This window comes from Bacillus rossius, chromosome 1 (genome assembly GCF_032445375.1).
Source record: "Bacillus rossius redtenbacheri isolate Brsri chromosome 1, Brsri_v3, whole genome shotgun sequence".
Classification (NCBI taxonomy): Eukaryota; Metazoa; Arthropoda; class Insecta; order Phasmatodea; family Bacillidae; genus Bacillus; species Bacillus rossius.
Genome location: NC_086330.1, coordinates 30,335,014 through 30,349,742, shown reverse-complemented (window position 1 = coordinate 30,349,742; position 14,729 = coordinate 30,335,014). Strand labels below are relative to the sequence as shown.

Genomic DNA, 14,729 nt, shown 5'->3' with positions numbered 1-14,729 from the left:
CACTACTAAATACGTGCAAAGTGTAACAAATTAATTCGACTACGAGCGAAATGTTAGCATATTTTGACTGGGCTATTTATTCCTTCATTAGAACTATTGCTAGTTTGAAAGCTTTCAACAAACGTTTCTGACAAATAATCTCAGTCCTGACATATGACAGTCTGCGTTTTACACGATCATATTTTTACATATTTCACAGATGATGAAACAAACACGTACATTTTCTAACGAGTCATTGATTTATAAACCTTCCTCTATACGTGTCAGTGATTGCACGTGTGTAAGTCGTTTGCTAAAGCTCGACAATGAAATATTTTACATTAGTTAATGTTGTAAAAAATAGTACTTACTAATGAGGTTATTTTACTTAACGTATAAAACGTATAAGTAACGAATACCTAGGGACAATAACACAATAGTTTTGTTAAATGGCATTAAATTGCATTGTGCATGTTTCGTATCGTTATGAATGTACGGAAGTAAAAGTTACAAAAATTTTATACGCAATGGAAGAGTTTTATATACTGATATTTAGAATGAAATAATTCTTTGAAATTTATATTGTACTCTGTTTTATTTTTTCTTAAAGTTCTTAAGTGATATTTAAATTTATTATGCATATACATATAATATAAGGTAAATACAGCTGTGGTACATGGGAACTTGCACGAATACAATTTCGCTCAAAATTACTGGGCCTCATTTAGCAACAGTTTGTTTCACTTAAGATGGCTTTAGATTACATTTATTGCAACGGCTTAAGTCTTTGGCCGCTGAATATTTTACTGTAGAATAAACAAAAATTATTAATACATGATTAGCTAGTCTTGCACTACATGAATATGTGTTAGTTTTGTTTATTGATTCACAAATTCTTAATGCTTCACATAATTCATATGTCAAAGTCACAAATTTCGTTGTACGAACTGTCAAAAATGTCACCTACTATGGTAGGATGATAATGTGGCTTTTTTTACATTGAAAGTTTTTGTGCATGTAAATAAACTCTTCAAACAACTCTAGAATACAGAGAACTGTTTTTCGCTAGAGTTTTATACACCATCTTAACTCAAAGTTATTGGGCCCTAATTATTTGTAAATTATAAAGATGATAAAATAGTACGTATAATCATTTGTGTGTGGTATTTTTATTTTACTTCCACCCATTTTTAATTTTTTTTATGTGACTTGAAATGCAATTTAATGCACTGTGTTGTATAATGCTCCTGAAGGAGAATTTACAAACCAACCTTACTTATGAAAAGTATATAGGTAGTAAATATTTTTAAAATTTTGTATAAACTTTTTTTAGATCTAGCCATGTTAATAAAATATTAATATATCACTGCAAAATAATACTCACTGCACGTATGCGAACATAAATATTATGTATGTACATGTTTACTGTTTAGTTATTTCTTTAACATACAATATTTTTCCCCGATAAAAACGAGTTTCTTGTGTTAGAGCTTACTAAAGTTTTTATTAATGTATGACTAAGTTCGTGCACAGATCAACTATTTATATAACAGTGTCTGGTATTTTATAATTTCCTCTTTGCATACATTTGGTTGAATTTATATTAAAGTGGATTCTTTGAGGTACTTTAATTAATTTGGTGAATAAAATATTTATTTTATATCCAATTGGACCGATTTTTATTCAAATACAATAATTATTACACCATCTGGAATCCAACACCAATGAAGTACTGATATATGTGGCTCTTTTTAAATAATTGTGTAATATTTCAAGGAATATTTTTTCACTTTCGGTTCTTTAAACAAAATACAGTTGTGTTCAATATATTTATGTATCGTTTTGACGAGCATAACCTCCCGCCTTGTCAATGCGCTGGCCCTCCATACAGCAACGGAAACAAAATACAAAAGATAGATAGAGAGAGAGAGAGAGAGAGAGAGAGAGAGAGAGAGAGAGAGAGAGAGATAATACGCGCGCGACCTTGAGACAAGCGATACTAAAGCGCTCTAGCGTGGGAGACACTAACCACGAGTGCCTTCTTTTCGAAAGCAGAGCTGTCTGGCGGGGGAGCTTGCAACTACCTCAGTTTTGATTCCAAAACTGGCAGAATAAATCGTATCCCCTCGCGACTTCTATAAGTTATATATATTCAATGCGCCTTCACACTGTCAAACATTTTATCTACAGATGTATTGGACAGTAGAGTTGGAGGGGTAGCATTGTACGGAAAATATATTCTAATATTCTCCATCAAACAAATTTGGACAGAAAACTTCAGACTCATTTTGAACGTAAATAATGCATCCCAATGCTGGATAGAAATCTTAACTGGTCAAGCTCTTTGTGCATTTAATATTTTTAAATATATATATTTAAATTACAATGATATTCGTTAAATTATAAAAATTATTGTACAGTGATTTTTTAAAGTTATAGAAACACAATTTCCTTTTTACACATAAGTACAATTATTTCGCATACGACATTCATATTGACATTATTTTAGTTATTTCACTTTTTTAACCTCTTTAATAGCCTATGTATTCTTCGCCATTTCAAAGATTCGTTGTGACAGAAACGGATGTCATTTCCGTTTTCAATCGGCACGATGTTGATTGGTTGATTGCTGCCAACACATTTTAGAACCCGTTCTATATTCAAAATATTTAATGGAAACTCAAATCGTCCAACTGTGAAACAAACGTTGCTGCGCTAAAGACTTTATTTGATGCAGCATATTGGAATGAGTTTGAAGTGAAAATTTGACAGTGTGACAGGGGCTCTATATTGCAGCACAGAGCGAATGGCGCCTAGTGTGCCCGGCTTGTTAATATTGCAATTCTTATATCATATACGTACTATATCAACAACTATAGTAAGTTTTAGTACATCATAAATTTTACTATCTGGTGATTTCTATAAGTCGATTAAATAGTGCATTTTGATGGTATTATACAGTTGTATACATTCTCAAAAATAATATTAACTCTAAAGACCAATTATTATTTCACTTGGGAAACGATTGATGTTATTCTTGGTGAAATATAACAAGAAAACCTATTTCAAAAATTCTCATTACAAACTTTACTTTTGAAAATAGAAATTTAAGTACATACAAATTTTCATTACATCATAAAAGTAAAGTGTAAACCTTTTATGCTCTTTGGGTATATCGGGCAACAGAGCACATTGAAACAAGTACAGCGCTAATAGCAGAAATCGTGCATTGCAAAGGGAGATAAAATGTCCATGAAATTGCACGCTACAATCTAAGGATGAGACAATCTATAGACTCGGCTGTACTGTGCATGTTCAGGTCTCTTTAGTGTGCTCTTTGGTCGACACCAATGCCAGATACTTAAAAAAAAAAAGAATGTCCATATTCTGTAAATTACAGCGCAAAGACAGGGATTTGCCTATGTTAATGCATCGATTGCGTAAGCAGTGTTATTGCTCAATTGGACACACATAAATTTAACTTTTTTTTTTTTAATGGCTACAAAATTAAATGTACGTCACTGAGGCGTGCAAATAATTATTCTCATCTTAATGCTAATGAACCGTATGCATTTTAAGTAATGTTATGTTGCGGTCGATTTCAGTGTTTCTGGATATGACCACTTTTGAAAAACAAGGCTCACTCGGGGTGGTGGTGCCCTTCCGTAAATTCCTCTGAGGGGCCCGCCTAGTCAGAGGTGTGTTTGTGGAAGTGAGGCAGGATGAGATTTCCATTTTGAAATCTGGTGCCATCCGCCATCGTTATTTTTATGGAATACCATTTCTACGGGTTTTCAATTTTTTTAAACATTGCATTCTGTTTTTTTAAAGCAAATTTTGTGGTCAGATATATGAGGCATGTTACCTGATTTTTGAAAAAAAAAAAAAGTATCTAGGCTTGTATTATTTTTAGCTATCTGTTTGCCTTATTATGTCGAGGTCATTCACTCTAAATAATTATTTTCCGAGTTTCCACAGAAAACACAAATACATATCAATTTACGTATACATCCCTATTTTCGAATTATTTCTACATGAAATTCTGAAATGACAAAAAAAAAAAAAAAAGCCAAGTATCGGGTGAAGCCGGGCCTTAATTCGCCTCTATAATCCTTTTATTTGGTGTTTTTCCGGAATCGTATTCTGACGGAGTGTAGTAATGAGACTGTTGAGCAAGCTGTACACTGTTAAAATTTTTAACTTAAATTTCCGTGAGCTTCATAAAGTTATCATTATCTTCTAAATATACACGAGTAGGAAGTTCACTTATTGTGAATATTAATGTACTAAAATAATCTTTGAATATAAGAAGAAAAATAATTCCAAAACCGGTTATGACTCCCGCAAAAACACATTATTGCGTGCGTTTACCTTGTTTATACAGCTGAACATTTGAAATCATGCAGCACTCTTCGTTTATTTTAGGTGAATTTTTCGTTTAACGTCCGTAAATGTACTAATTTTTTTAACATTGTAGCGAGAACACTGGTTGAAAATTATCCAGGAACATTGTAAATTTACCGTTAGCATCGTTAATAAACTGGTTTTAAGTTCACTTTGAACATGACCCACGATACTTATCTTGGTGTATAAGAAAAAAAAAAAACTGGTTAAGCCTCCTGAAAAAACACACTTATTTCTTCCACGTGTGCGTTATCCTGTATGTATGTGTAATATATATATGTATAAATATATATATATATAATTTGGAAGTTTAAAAGCGGCGTAGTTTCTACGAAGACCTAGTTATCCGAAATTACTGAACATCATGCCTTTTCCGTTGACTCTATGAAATTAATATTCTGTATCTTATTAAGTAGCATTTTAAAACCTATCATATTTTCCTAGATTAGATAAGGCAAATTTTGGTTTAAAAAAAAAACACGTAACGCATATAGATGTCCCAAATGCTACAGTACAGAATTACAGTCGTTAAACTTATCTTACAAATCGTATTCTTGATATTGTGGTTTGAAAGACAAAAGATTCTCTCTTCTAGGATGCCCATCAGTCAGTAGAGTCGAATCCATAGGTTATTGGTTATTTCATGGCTGTGCGGACAGTCAAGTTTGAGGAACTCATAGAAAATCTGAAGCGTGAACTATAGATTCCAGAATACAGACTAAACAAACCAAGTTATATCCACGACGCAATTGACGTAGACTCACAGAAGACTGTAAACAATCCTCCAGTTGTGGAAGTGGAGTCGGGAGAAGTGTTAACGATAAACAGGCCTTTTACGAAGATGATTACTTTTGAACTAATTAAGTTAGCGGGACTTTCGGTGGTATGTGAGAGTTTACCATCCGAACTCGTGAAGTTAACCAAACGGAATGAATTTAGCGGTTTTTAAACCCTGTTTTGAAACTCTGGAAGTCGCATATTTTATTATCTTTCAGTTGTGTGTTACTTCGTCGTCTTTATTTTGACGAACATTCGTTTTAATGAGATATTTCGAAGAAGTTAACGTGTTACTTTATGTTTTTTTTCTTAATTTGGCAGATTATGCTATTTTTATTATTTTAATAATCCCAATGTATGAATTGTATTTTTTTTTCTCATTTATTTATATGGGTAATAAACTTGCTGATTTACACCTTCTTAATATAACATTCCATTAAACAAGATTATTTCAAAAGGAAATTGGAAATCTAAATTCTTGACTTAAAAAGTTCCTGGTGCATTGAAATCCCATTGGATCAGCAAAAATTGTAACGAGTCCTTACGGATGTTTACACAATCATATTTACTTTCAGCTTTTTGGAGCTCGACAGTAAATAGGAAATAGGTCCTATGTTTGAACACAGAACTCAAAGACTGTGATCTACTTAACCATAGAGATATTTGCAGAGACTTCACTGAAGTCATTAATTATTTATTCTCGTTGGTTACAAGATAAAATCCTGAAAACGAATGATGCTGATGATTTGTTGATCAGCACAGAGACTGATTTTAGTCCTTGTGGTGATCGCCTGAGTACGATAGCAGCGGCGCAGATAACCGGGGGCGTACCAGGCGAGATGAATCTGCGATGGTTCACAACTGCCTTCCGCTGTATGGAGGTGTAGGAACAACACAACTTCCAGTCCGGAACCCGGGAAGGAAATCCCAGACCAGTTTGGGAATAGAACCCAGGACCCTTGAGTTCTCCAACCAGAATCTCTAACACTGTGCCAATAGGTCAGAAATTACAGTGAAAAAAAAATTATAATTTCAAATAAGAAATGGTTAACTCCTGCATAGCATCGAGGCGTCTAAAAAATTTAATTAAAATTATTTTGAGCCATAATAACATATACCTACTAGATATCAGGGTGATCTTAAATTTCTTTTCTCACATGTGAAATTTATTTGAAAAAATTGTTCAGACATTGTATTTTTCATGACTAAACTCGTAGTACTGCAACGTGACTTTTCCGACAAAGTTAGTATTAGTTACTCATTAAACTGTTTTAAAGTTCCTCGGACGGTTTTAACGTCTTCGACAACGTCTGAATTTGCACAAGATAGTCAGGTAAAAGAGGCAGTTCCAGGCACAACCACTTCTGCAGTTAAAATGTGTTGCAATTTAACGGGCAATGCACTGCTATAACTTGGGCGGTGTTTTTCTTAACCCCCCACCACCCCCCAACACTCACACTACCTTCGCCAGGGCGGGCAGATGCAAGTCCGAGACTGTGGAAATAAAGCGCTGGATGTTGGCACCCGTGCGAGCGGGCTGTCACATTACCCTCGGCTGTCACCTCCTCTCCCCTTCCCCCCTCGCCACGGCTATGACAAACGCCCCCGCCTCTAGCAGCCTCCCTGGTCCACGTGCTCTCCGCCACCTCCCCTCCTGCCTTCACCAATATATATATATATATACATACACACACACACACGCACACACGAGCGGCGCGCCGTGAAATATCGCTGTTTACGTTCAACGCGCCGCGGCGCGCGTTCCCACGTGACCTACGAGCCGTCCCGAAAACATGCGCCCCCTTGCCGCTCGTCACGTGCGTTCGCATCGAGTTTCGCCGCTGTCACGCGCTTGTTTGACGTGCGGCGCTGACATATTTTTTCCCCCCATGAATTACGGCCACAATTTCGCTCGCAACAACGTCAAGACATATCGATCAAGGTAGATGAATGACGTATCTTAATACTATCATCTTTTCAATCATTGAATGATGTTGATCACTTTTCGGCCGGGAATTTCGCTTGATGGTTAATTTCAGTGAGTGAACGTTAATTCATTTTTTTTAATTGATTAAAAACTGTTAGAAACGTTGAGATAGATACACAATTGATGGATTGCCAAGGTAACATTTGCAACGGTGATACTTCTGACGCCTTACGTGTTTTACACCCGCTTTGAAGTCTGCCGCGAACATTTGTTATGTTAGAAACATTTATCTGCCTTGATATTACATGTTTAATCGCCGCAAAATATACATAAACAATTTCACGAAAAAAAAAAAAGCATTTTTTTTTAAAATGATGTTAGTAATGAAATGGCTGTCGAGAGCTGGTGTTGGGAGAAAGGCGTTTTTAGCGTAACACGCTGGTCGTTCACATCTCGAGGCTACACTTTCCCTGAGGCGATGTGGAGGTTTGACATTTCGAAAAGGAGCCGGGTGGGGGGGTGGGGGGATGGTGACCGTTTACAAATTAAAAATAAAAATAAAAGCCCAGCACGCAGTAGTGCTCGACGAGACTCACCATTGATAAGTAGTCCAGACAGCGGCCTCGAGCAGGACGTAGCGCGCAGACTGACTGTCGTAGTACTCGCAGCACGTGTCGCCTCGCCGGACCGGGTGAAGCACACTTCCAGGAACTTGCACGCACTTGGAGGACGCTCTCTCTGAAGAGTCTCGGCACCGTGTCTGCCGGCGCGCCAATAGCACGGCCGTTATGTAGTGTGTGCGCCGCCGGTGCCCCGGGGTGGGGAGGGGGCGGGGGATGCCTCGGGGAGGGGGGAAGGCCGCTCGCCTCCCCCCCCCCCTCCCGTGTAAACCTCGGTGCGGGGGAGGGGGGAAGGGGTGATGGGAGGGGCCACGGGAAAAACTCGGAGAGTCGTGGCACTTGAACGGCAGCCTCTGTTCGCGGGCTCTACCCCCTCCCCCTTTTCACATTTTTTTTTTTTTCGCTAATTGCCCCCCTCCCCCTAACTCCCCCCCTCCCTTGTGACGTGCCCTCTCCTCATTCCAGAGCTCTCGGCCGAGTGTTTCCCACTAACCGTGACTTGAGAAGTGGAAGTGCATCGCTTGGCGGGCGGCCTTCCTTTTTTTTTTTTTTATACCGCCGTGCAAGCGCATCGGGTGCAATCTGTCGGCGTCTCCGGCGAATTTCGGAAAGTTACCGCCGGGGTGAGTCATCGCGGGCAAGGTTGCAGTCGCCGACCCGACGTACAATACGCGAGGCTTCGACGTAATGCTGGGGAAATTTAGCTTCTCGTGTTCTTTCTTGTTCTTGGTACGTGAACTGCCCCTTCCCAACATATCTCTGCTCGCGGTGTCGTGTTACTGCAGAATGTGTGGGGCGCTCAAGCCGTGGAGCTAACGGTGTCACTGATACGTGGAGACATCTGTATTTCGGGGGAACATTTAACTGTTCGTTAGACCTCTACGCTCTGTGTTAATATGTTGCACAATTTGTCACGTTACTGGCAGTGATCGGTGTGAGGTATATTTTCCGTGCTTGTTACTAGGTCAATTGGGAAAAAGGGGGGGGGGGATTTCACAACGGGAAATGTTTGTAACAGACAAGTAAAAACGTTTTAAAAGCGTGTGATAATATTGTTACAACTGAGGAAACGCAGGTCCGGAAAGGATAGCCCAATTAATAAATTACTTTATTGGTTAGTATTTAATTTTATTTGTAGGCTAGTTTTTAAACTATTGATATCGTTACAACAATTCTAGTATCTTTTCACAAATTAATGACACTTTCGTAACTCCACTTTCACTCTCCGCACTGGAGCTCGGCTCGACTGAGGCTCTCTCTCTGACGCGCAACTCTGTCTCAGCACACTGCCTCGCACTGCTCACTTGTGACTAGAGACCTAGGAAAAATTCGCGGGTTCAGTGACCTCCAGGATAGACTCCAATATCCTCTACACACTCGGGCATATGCCACCTGTTCATTGGCCGCTGACTTGTGAGACGTCTCGACTGGGTGGCCTGTGATTCGACACTTCTATGAGTGAGGGTCTCTAATTGGCCCTCGGTCCTCCAGATTAACAGTGAACCAATAATTGCAAAAGCAGCACTAAGGTATAATTATTCGAATTTTAGCAAAACACGAAATGAACCCGCGAATTTTTCAGGTCTCTACTCGTGACACGGTGCCGTGACTCCGATCTGCGCTCACGAAGCCCCGTCTTTCGCTCGCTCGCTTCGCTGCAGCTCGCAGGTCAGTCCCGTGGGGAGGTCTCGCAGACACCAGAGTCAACTCAACACTCGAAGCTGCGAGAAGATTGGTGTCCTAGTTACGCCGCTTCTCGCGACAGGACAGGGCCCTGAGGACCTGCCGAACCCACGGGAGGGCGGAGAAGCGTCGCCGTTGATCGGATATTTCCGCGTAGCAGTAGGGCGTGTGACCTCCCCTGGCCCAGAACCCTAGCATCATCGTAACAATATACTGTTACAAGTGTTTTACAATAGCACTCTTGTAAACTTGTAAATGACAAGTGAATTCTTCAAGAGTTTATGAGTTATTTTACTTGAACGCTATTAAAAGATACCTTTGCTTAGTGACAATGGTAGCTTACAAACGTGTAGGGTGTTTTTTTTTGTTGTAAACGAGTAATATTCTACCTACCTCAGGGTTCATTTAAAAGTTTAATAAGGGGCAGGCATTTTTCGATAAAAAAAAATTCTAAACGCCTATTAGACTGCAATATGGTATGTCTGCGCCAATTTTTTTTTTTTGCAATTGGCGGCCGTATATAAGAGTCGCCATTGCCTTATTTGACCATGCCATTCAGGGCGAATTTGCTTTCTCTTTTGATGACTATGAATAGTGTGCTGACAGTAGACATACATTCTGAAATAAACCCAGCCAACCACGAGAAACACAGACAGTACTACAAAGTTTTAATACACAGCTGGTCTGGAAATCTTTTCGCGAAAAATACGTGGCCCCAACTTTACTAATAATAATTCTCCTAGAAATATGTTGTGGATTCGTTATTCTCTCGTTGAGTTAAAATAAAATAAAAATCAGGTGAAGTATAATAACAAAAATATGCATATGCAAATATCCACAAAAGCAACATAAACTACGCAAAATCATATATGGCGATTAAATGAAAATAATTGTTACCAGTACATTAATTGAATGAGGTTATGTGGCCAAGTCGTGTAAGTTACAAGTGTGCCGAATTTTTTTGCAAGTATAACAACTTACCTTGTTACACACAACTGAACATTTTACTTATTAGTGAAAACTTTAGAGAATCCTTGTGATTACAAGAGATTTTTTTTTTTTACAATTGTTTCTAACAAGACTGGTGCCTCTGTGAAATGGGCCCCTGGTGAACGTAAATGATTCGCCAAAACAGTAGGAAGAAGCCACAGTGTTTTGAAAAAATATCTTGACACGGAATGTGTCTCGCGAAATACATATGTATATAGTAATACCAGTGACTTCTGTTTCTGTCTTTTCCACGTGGGATTCGCATGACCGAGAATATACCCGCTGTCTTGTAGTCATTACTGGAGCCAGGCTGTGATACACAACCGTGTGAGTATTCGAGACGATGTCGTGTGTTCATTGGCTGCTTCAACATTTCACCGTCGCTCGGGGCGTACACGATGTTTCCCTGGGTGTCTTCCGTTCACTTAGTCCTTCGGGGCGTGTCAAATAACTAGGGGCATGCGTGTTTATCGCGAAAATATCTGAACGCTCGCACCAGCGGTTTCTTCGTTGTGATCGGTGACCGTCGTCAGCAAGAGAAGCACTTTCTTTATTTGACCGAGCCCCTCGGGACGCGTTTGCTTCCGCTCTGAATTACTGTGATTGGTGTTACAACAGCAGACATGAACCTGAAAGGAACTCACCCAATCACGAAACACAGACGATGCCAGTGGCGTAGCCAGGATTTGTGTATGGGGGGTGTTAAGAAGCATGCCTCCCCCCCCCCCGTATTAAAGGGGGGGGGGGGGGGGGTCCAGGGGTCCTCCCCCGGGAAAATTTTGATTTTAAGGTGTAAAATAGTGCTATTGTAGCAGTTTTCGGTGCTTAAATTAAAATATTGTAATGGTAAAATTTTTATTAATTTTAATATGAAATTTGTTTGAGTAATGAATAAGAAATTAATTAAAGATTTGGTGCTAAGGGGGGGGGGTTGAACCCCCCCCCCCCCCCCATGGCTACGCCCCTGGACGATGCTACAGTGTTTTAACACTCCGCTAAGCTCGAAATATTTTCGCGGAAAATACATATCCCGACTAATTAGCCACACCGTGTACGTAACCAAATATTTTTTTTTTCAGCACAAAAGTATTTTTTTTTCTTCGTGTGTGCGTTCATTGAGAAACGTGACGGTGTTTGCGTCGACGGGAGAGATCACCAGCGTCACAAGCCGCGACACGCGGTTATTCGTAGCCGTCGCGATAACACATCCGCCGAGTCCATTCAGTCGCTCACGCCTGCCTTTTTTTTTACTCCAACATAAGCTTTGCACGCACTGGCGCAAACGTCAGTGATTTTTTTTTTGCACTCTCGCGTAATAAATGGAGGGGGGGGGGGGGGAGAGAGAGAGAGAGAGAGAAAGAGAGAGAGAGAGAACTCGACTTGGTAAAACCTTGCTACGTAGGCCAAAAATTTGACTAGTGCGACAGGTGTCAAAATTGTGTACATCTCACCGATAAGCGTGTACTGTTTTACATTACTGTAAATATACAGACTTTTCAACGGAGAGTTTAACGTAAAATTTTGGGTACTGAGTTTAGTTAAGCTACTTGGAGCATGGACTAATAAGAATCATATTGGATTGTTAGAGAAACCTTTAAAAAACTGCCAACTCTATTTAAAAAATTCTATTTTGCCTCCCTGGGCATGACAATGGAACACATAGTGTCGGGAGTCGGATTACGGCGTGGTTTCTGAGAAGGTTCAGCTGTCTGAAACCACGAAGTACGTTTTATTTGAGATTCTTTCTTCGTTGAGAATTTCTTAAATTTACACCAATTCTCAACAGTATAGTGAGTAGTTTTTTTTTTAAGAATAATATTTGTAATGGACAGGATCATTGCTCGAGCATTGGAACAAAATTTTAATGTATATATTTTTATTTCAACTAAATAATTTTATACTCATTTTGAGAATATTTAGCAAAAATTGCATAATATTAATTTATAATTATAATACAACTAAATTATAGTTATAAAATTAATTTTATAGCCATAAATTATGATGTCTACTAGAATGAAAACCATGACCCAGACAGTCGAGGTTTGATAAACACTATGTATCATCTATATAATAAAAAATGTAAATGTTCGTTCAAAATCTTAAATATTAGAAAGTTCTTCACCGATTACTTTGAAATTTTGCTACAACGTTCCCTTCGAATATAAGCATGTTTTTATATACCTCTGTCACACCTGTGACAGATAAAAAGATATATAAAATATAAATAGGAAAAAACATAGGTTTTAAAAATATTATCATTTCTATAGAGTGACATATAGAGAGATATAGATATATATAGATACAGGTATATACAGGAGATAGATAGAGATATATAACGGGTTATATAGTTAAAGAGAGATAGAGGTTGATATATATATTTAGATAGAGATATGCTTTGTATAGCCTAAGTATACCTACTTAGAACAAATTACAAAAATGAAGAAATATTAGGCATTGCAACCCATGACGGGCATTAACTAGTTGAGATGTTAATTGTTAACTTCACTGGACGAATAAAGAAAGTCTCAACATATTTTTTTTTCTAGAATTTTCTTATTTTTGTGTGTGTTGTTCAAATGAAAAAAAAATTTTGAGCATCCGTAAATTTAAAATGATAACTATTCAGAAGTATGGTGGTTGACGCGAGGCCGGCAGCAGACTACAGTTGCTTGCATGCATTCAGACAACACTTCAGTAGAGTATGCCGCAAACTGTATTTTCGTCATACACTATAATTTTTTTTGGTACATGAAACAGAAATATCAATGTAAAATTACAGATATTTGTAAATTTGTACATTTACATGGAAAAAACAACTGCATCACTACAAAATAGTGTTCGCAGTAATACTGTGTTCGGATTCTTACCCGGGATTTTATGCTTTGTGTTGTCCCAGTACCTACAATAGTTAGAGTTATTTGTAAACCGTTTCCTGAACGTTTTCCAGTATTAATTGAGGAATTTAATAAGCATAAAAAAAACAAAGCGAAGTTCCGTTATTAAAATTTTCGTTTATTTTTCCCATGGTCTAGAAAAATTATGCTTTAGTGAAACATCAATTAAGATATAAAATTATGCGCCAATTTTCGTAAAGAAATATGTTCTCAGTATTATCTCGGAAAAACCTATTTCATATGTAGCCACGTGACGTACGAAGTTACAATATGTTTCGTTGCTGTGTTGCAAGCTATTTCTTGGCAACTGGTTTCCAAAGAAATGTTTTGTGAAAGTGCAGAACACACACACACCTCCCCCCCCCCCCCCCCCCCTCCCCCCCCCCCCCCCCGCCCCGCCCTGCCAGATGCGGGCTTTAGCCAGTGGCCCGCGGGGTGCTTCAGGCGACGGCCCAACGTCCGTTGCTTCCATTATCGATACACATGATTTGGGTGGTAATTGCTGAAAAAAAAAAAGCAAGGAATCTACGAAATGTAATTATTGATCACAGTTTAATTTAGCGGGGTAGCACTTAGGGCTCAAACCCGCACTGTGTCTATTGCAGATATATATCACTGTAAGCTGCCTTTAAAGACTGGGTGCTCTCTCTCTCTGCCCGCGCTTTGGGCGTTGCAAGATGGATTAGTGTCTGTTGTCGGTAAAAAAAAACGTGGGCTGGAATTCAATGAATGGAATTCGGGGCTGCGTGTTCGAATCCCCCGTGGAAGCAGTCTCACAAGGGGAGTTCGGCTACACGTCATCACCGATTTCTTCCGGATTCACTGCATACACGTAGGGCTCGACTGGAATTGAGGACTTCGTATTGCAATGTTTTTTATCGGACCTTCGAGCAGCCCTCGGAAGCTGCACACGAACCCCAACACGTGCAGTTCATCAACTGTGCAATAATAAAAGTACCTAATTTTATGGGCGAAGTCCTCGTGTACGCTTTAATTACAATTCCTTCTTGTGAAGTTATTTGCAATCCCAAAATTTTCCATGATTATGCGCCTGTTAATATAATGACGCCCTATGACTTTTGTGAAAATATATAATTATTGCAATATTTTGGTTAATTTGTGGCATAAGTTTGGTAGAATATGAAAAGAAACCAAAGAAAAACCCCGTGAGCCTCGCGTTACGAATCTGAACTCTTGACTGTGCGCCAAGCACCGCTTGGAAATATCGTCTTCATGAAAGACTTACGTGTTGAACGCTTGGCCATCTGGAGTTTCCTCTTGCGTCACTTTCTAGGCTAGCCCTACATTGCGGATCCCCGTGTCAGCTGTGTTGTCTGTCTGTCTGTCCTGTTTGGCGGTGTTTTGCGTGTTAATTCGACAGCTTGTTGGCAGTTTTGTGTGTGGATGTGGTCACGGCTACTGTATAGTTAGGGGCATGCAGATTTCGCCGAAAGG

The 14,729-nt window shown here is 39.0% G+C and overlaps 2 protein-coding genes across 4 annotated transcripts in view; one reads left to right on the top strand and one right to left on the bottom strand.

Annotated features, from left to right (window-relative positions):
• Window positions 1-7,880, bottom strand: part of LOC134533760 (ion transport peptide-like) — a 33,718-nt gene extending 25,838 nt beyond the window's left edge. The window contains exon 1 of the mRNA XM_063371398.1: window positions 7,684-7,880. Coding sequence (XP_063227468.1) covers window positions 7,684-7,686 — 3 coding nt within the window. The 5' untranslated portion in view covers window positions 7,687-7,880. The remainder of the gene's footprint in view (window positions 1-7,683) is intronic.
• Window positions 1-14,729, top strand: part of LOC134533743 (peroxisomal leader peptide-processing protease) — a 369,588-nt gene that overhangs the window by 36,358 nt on the left and 318,501 nt on the right. The gene's annotated exons all lie outside the window — the stretch shown is intronic.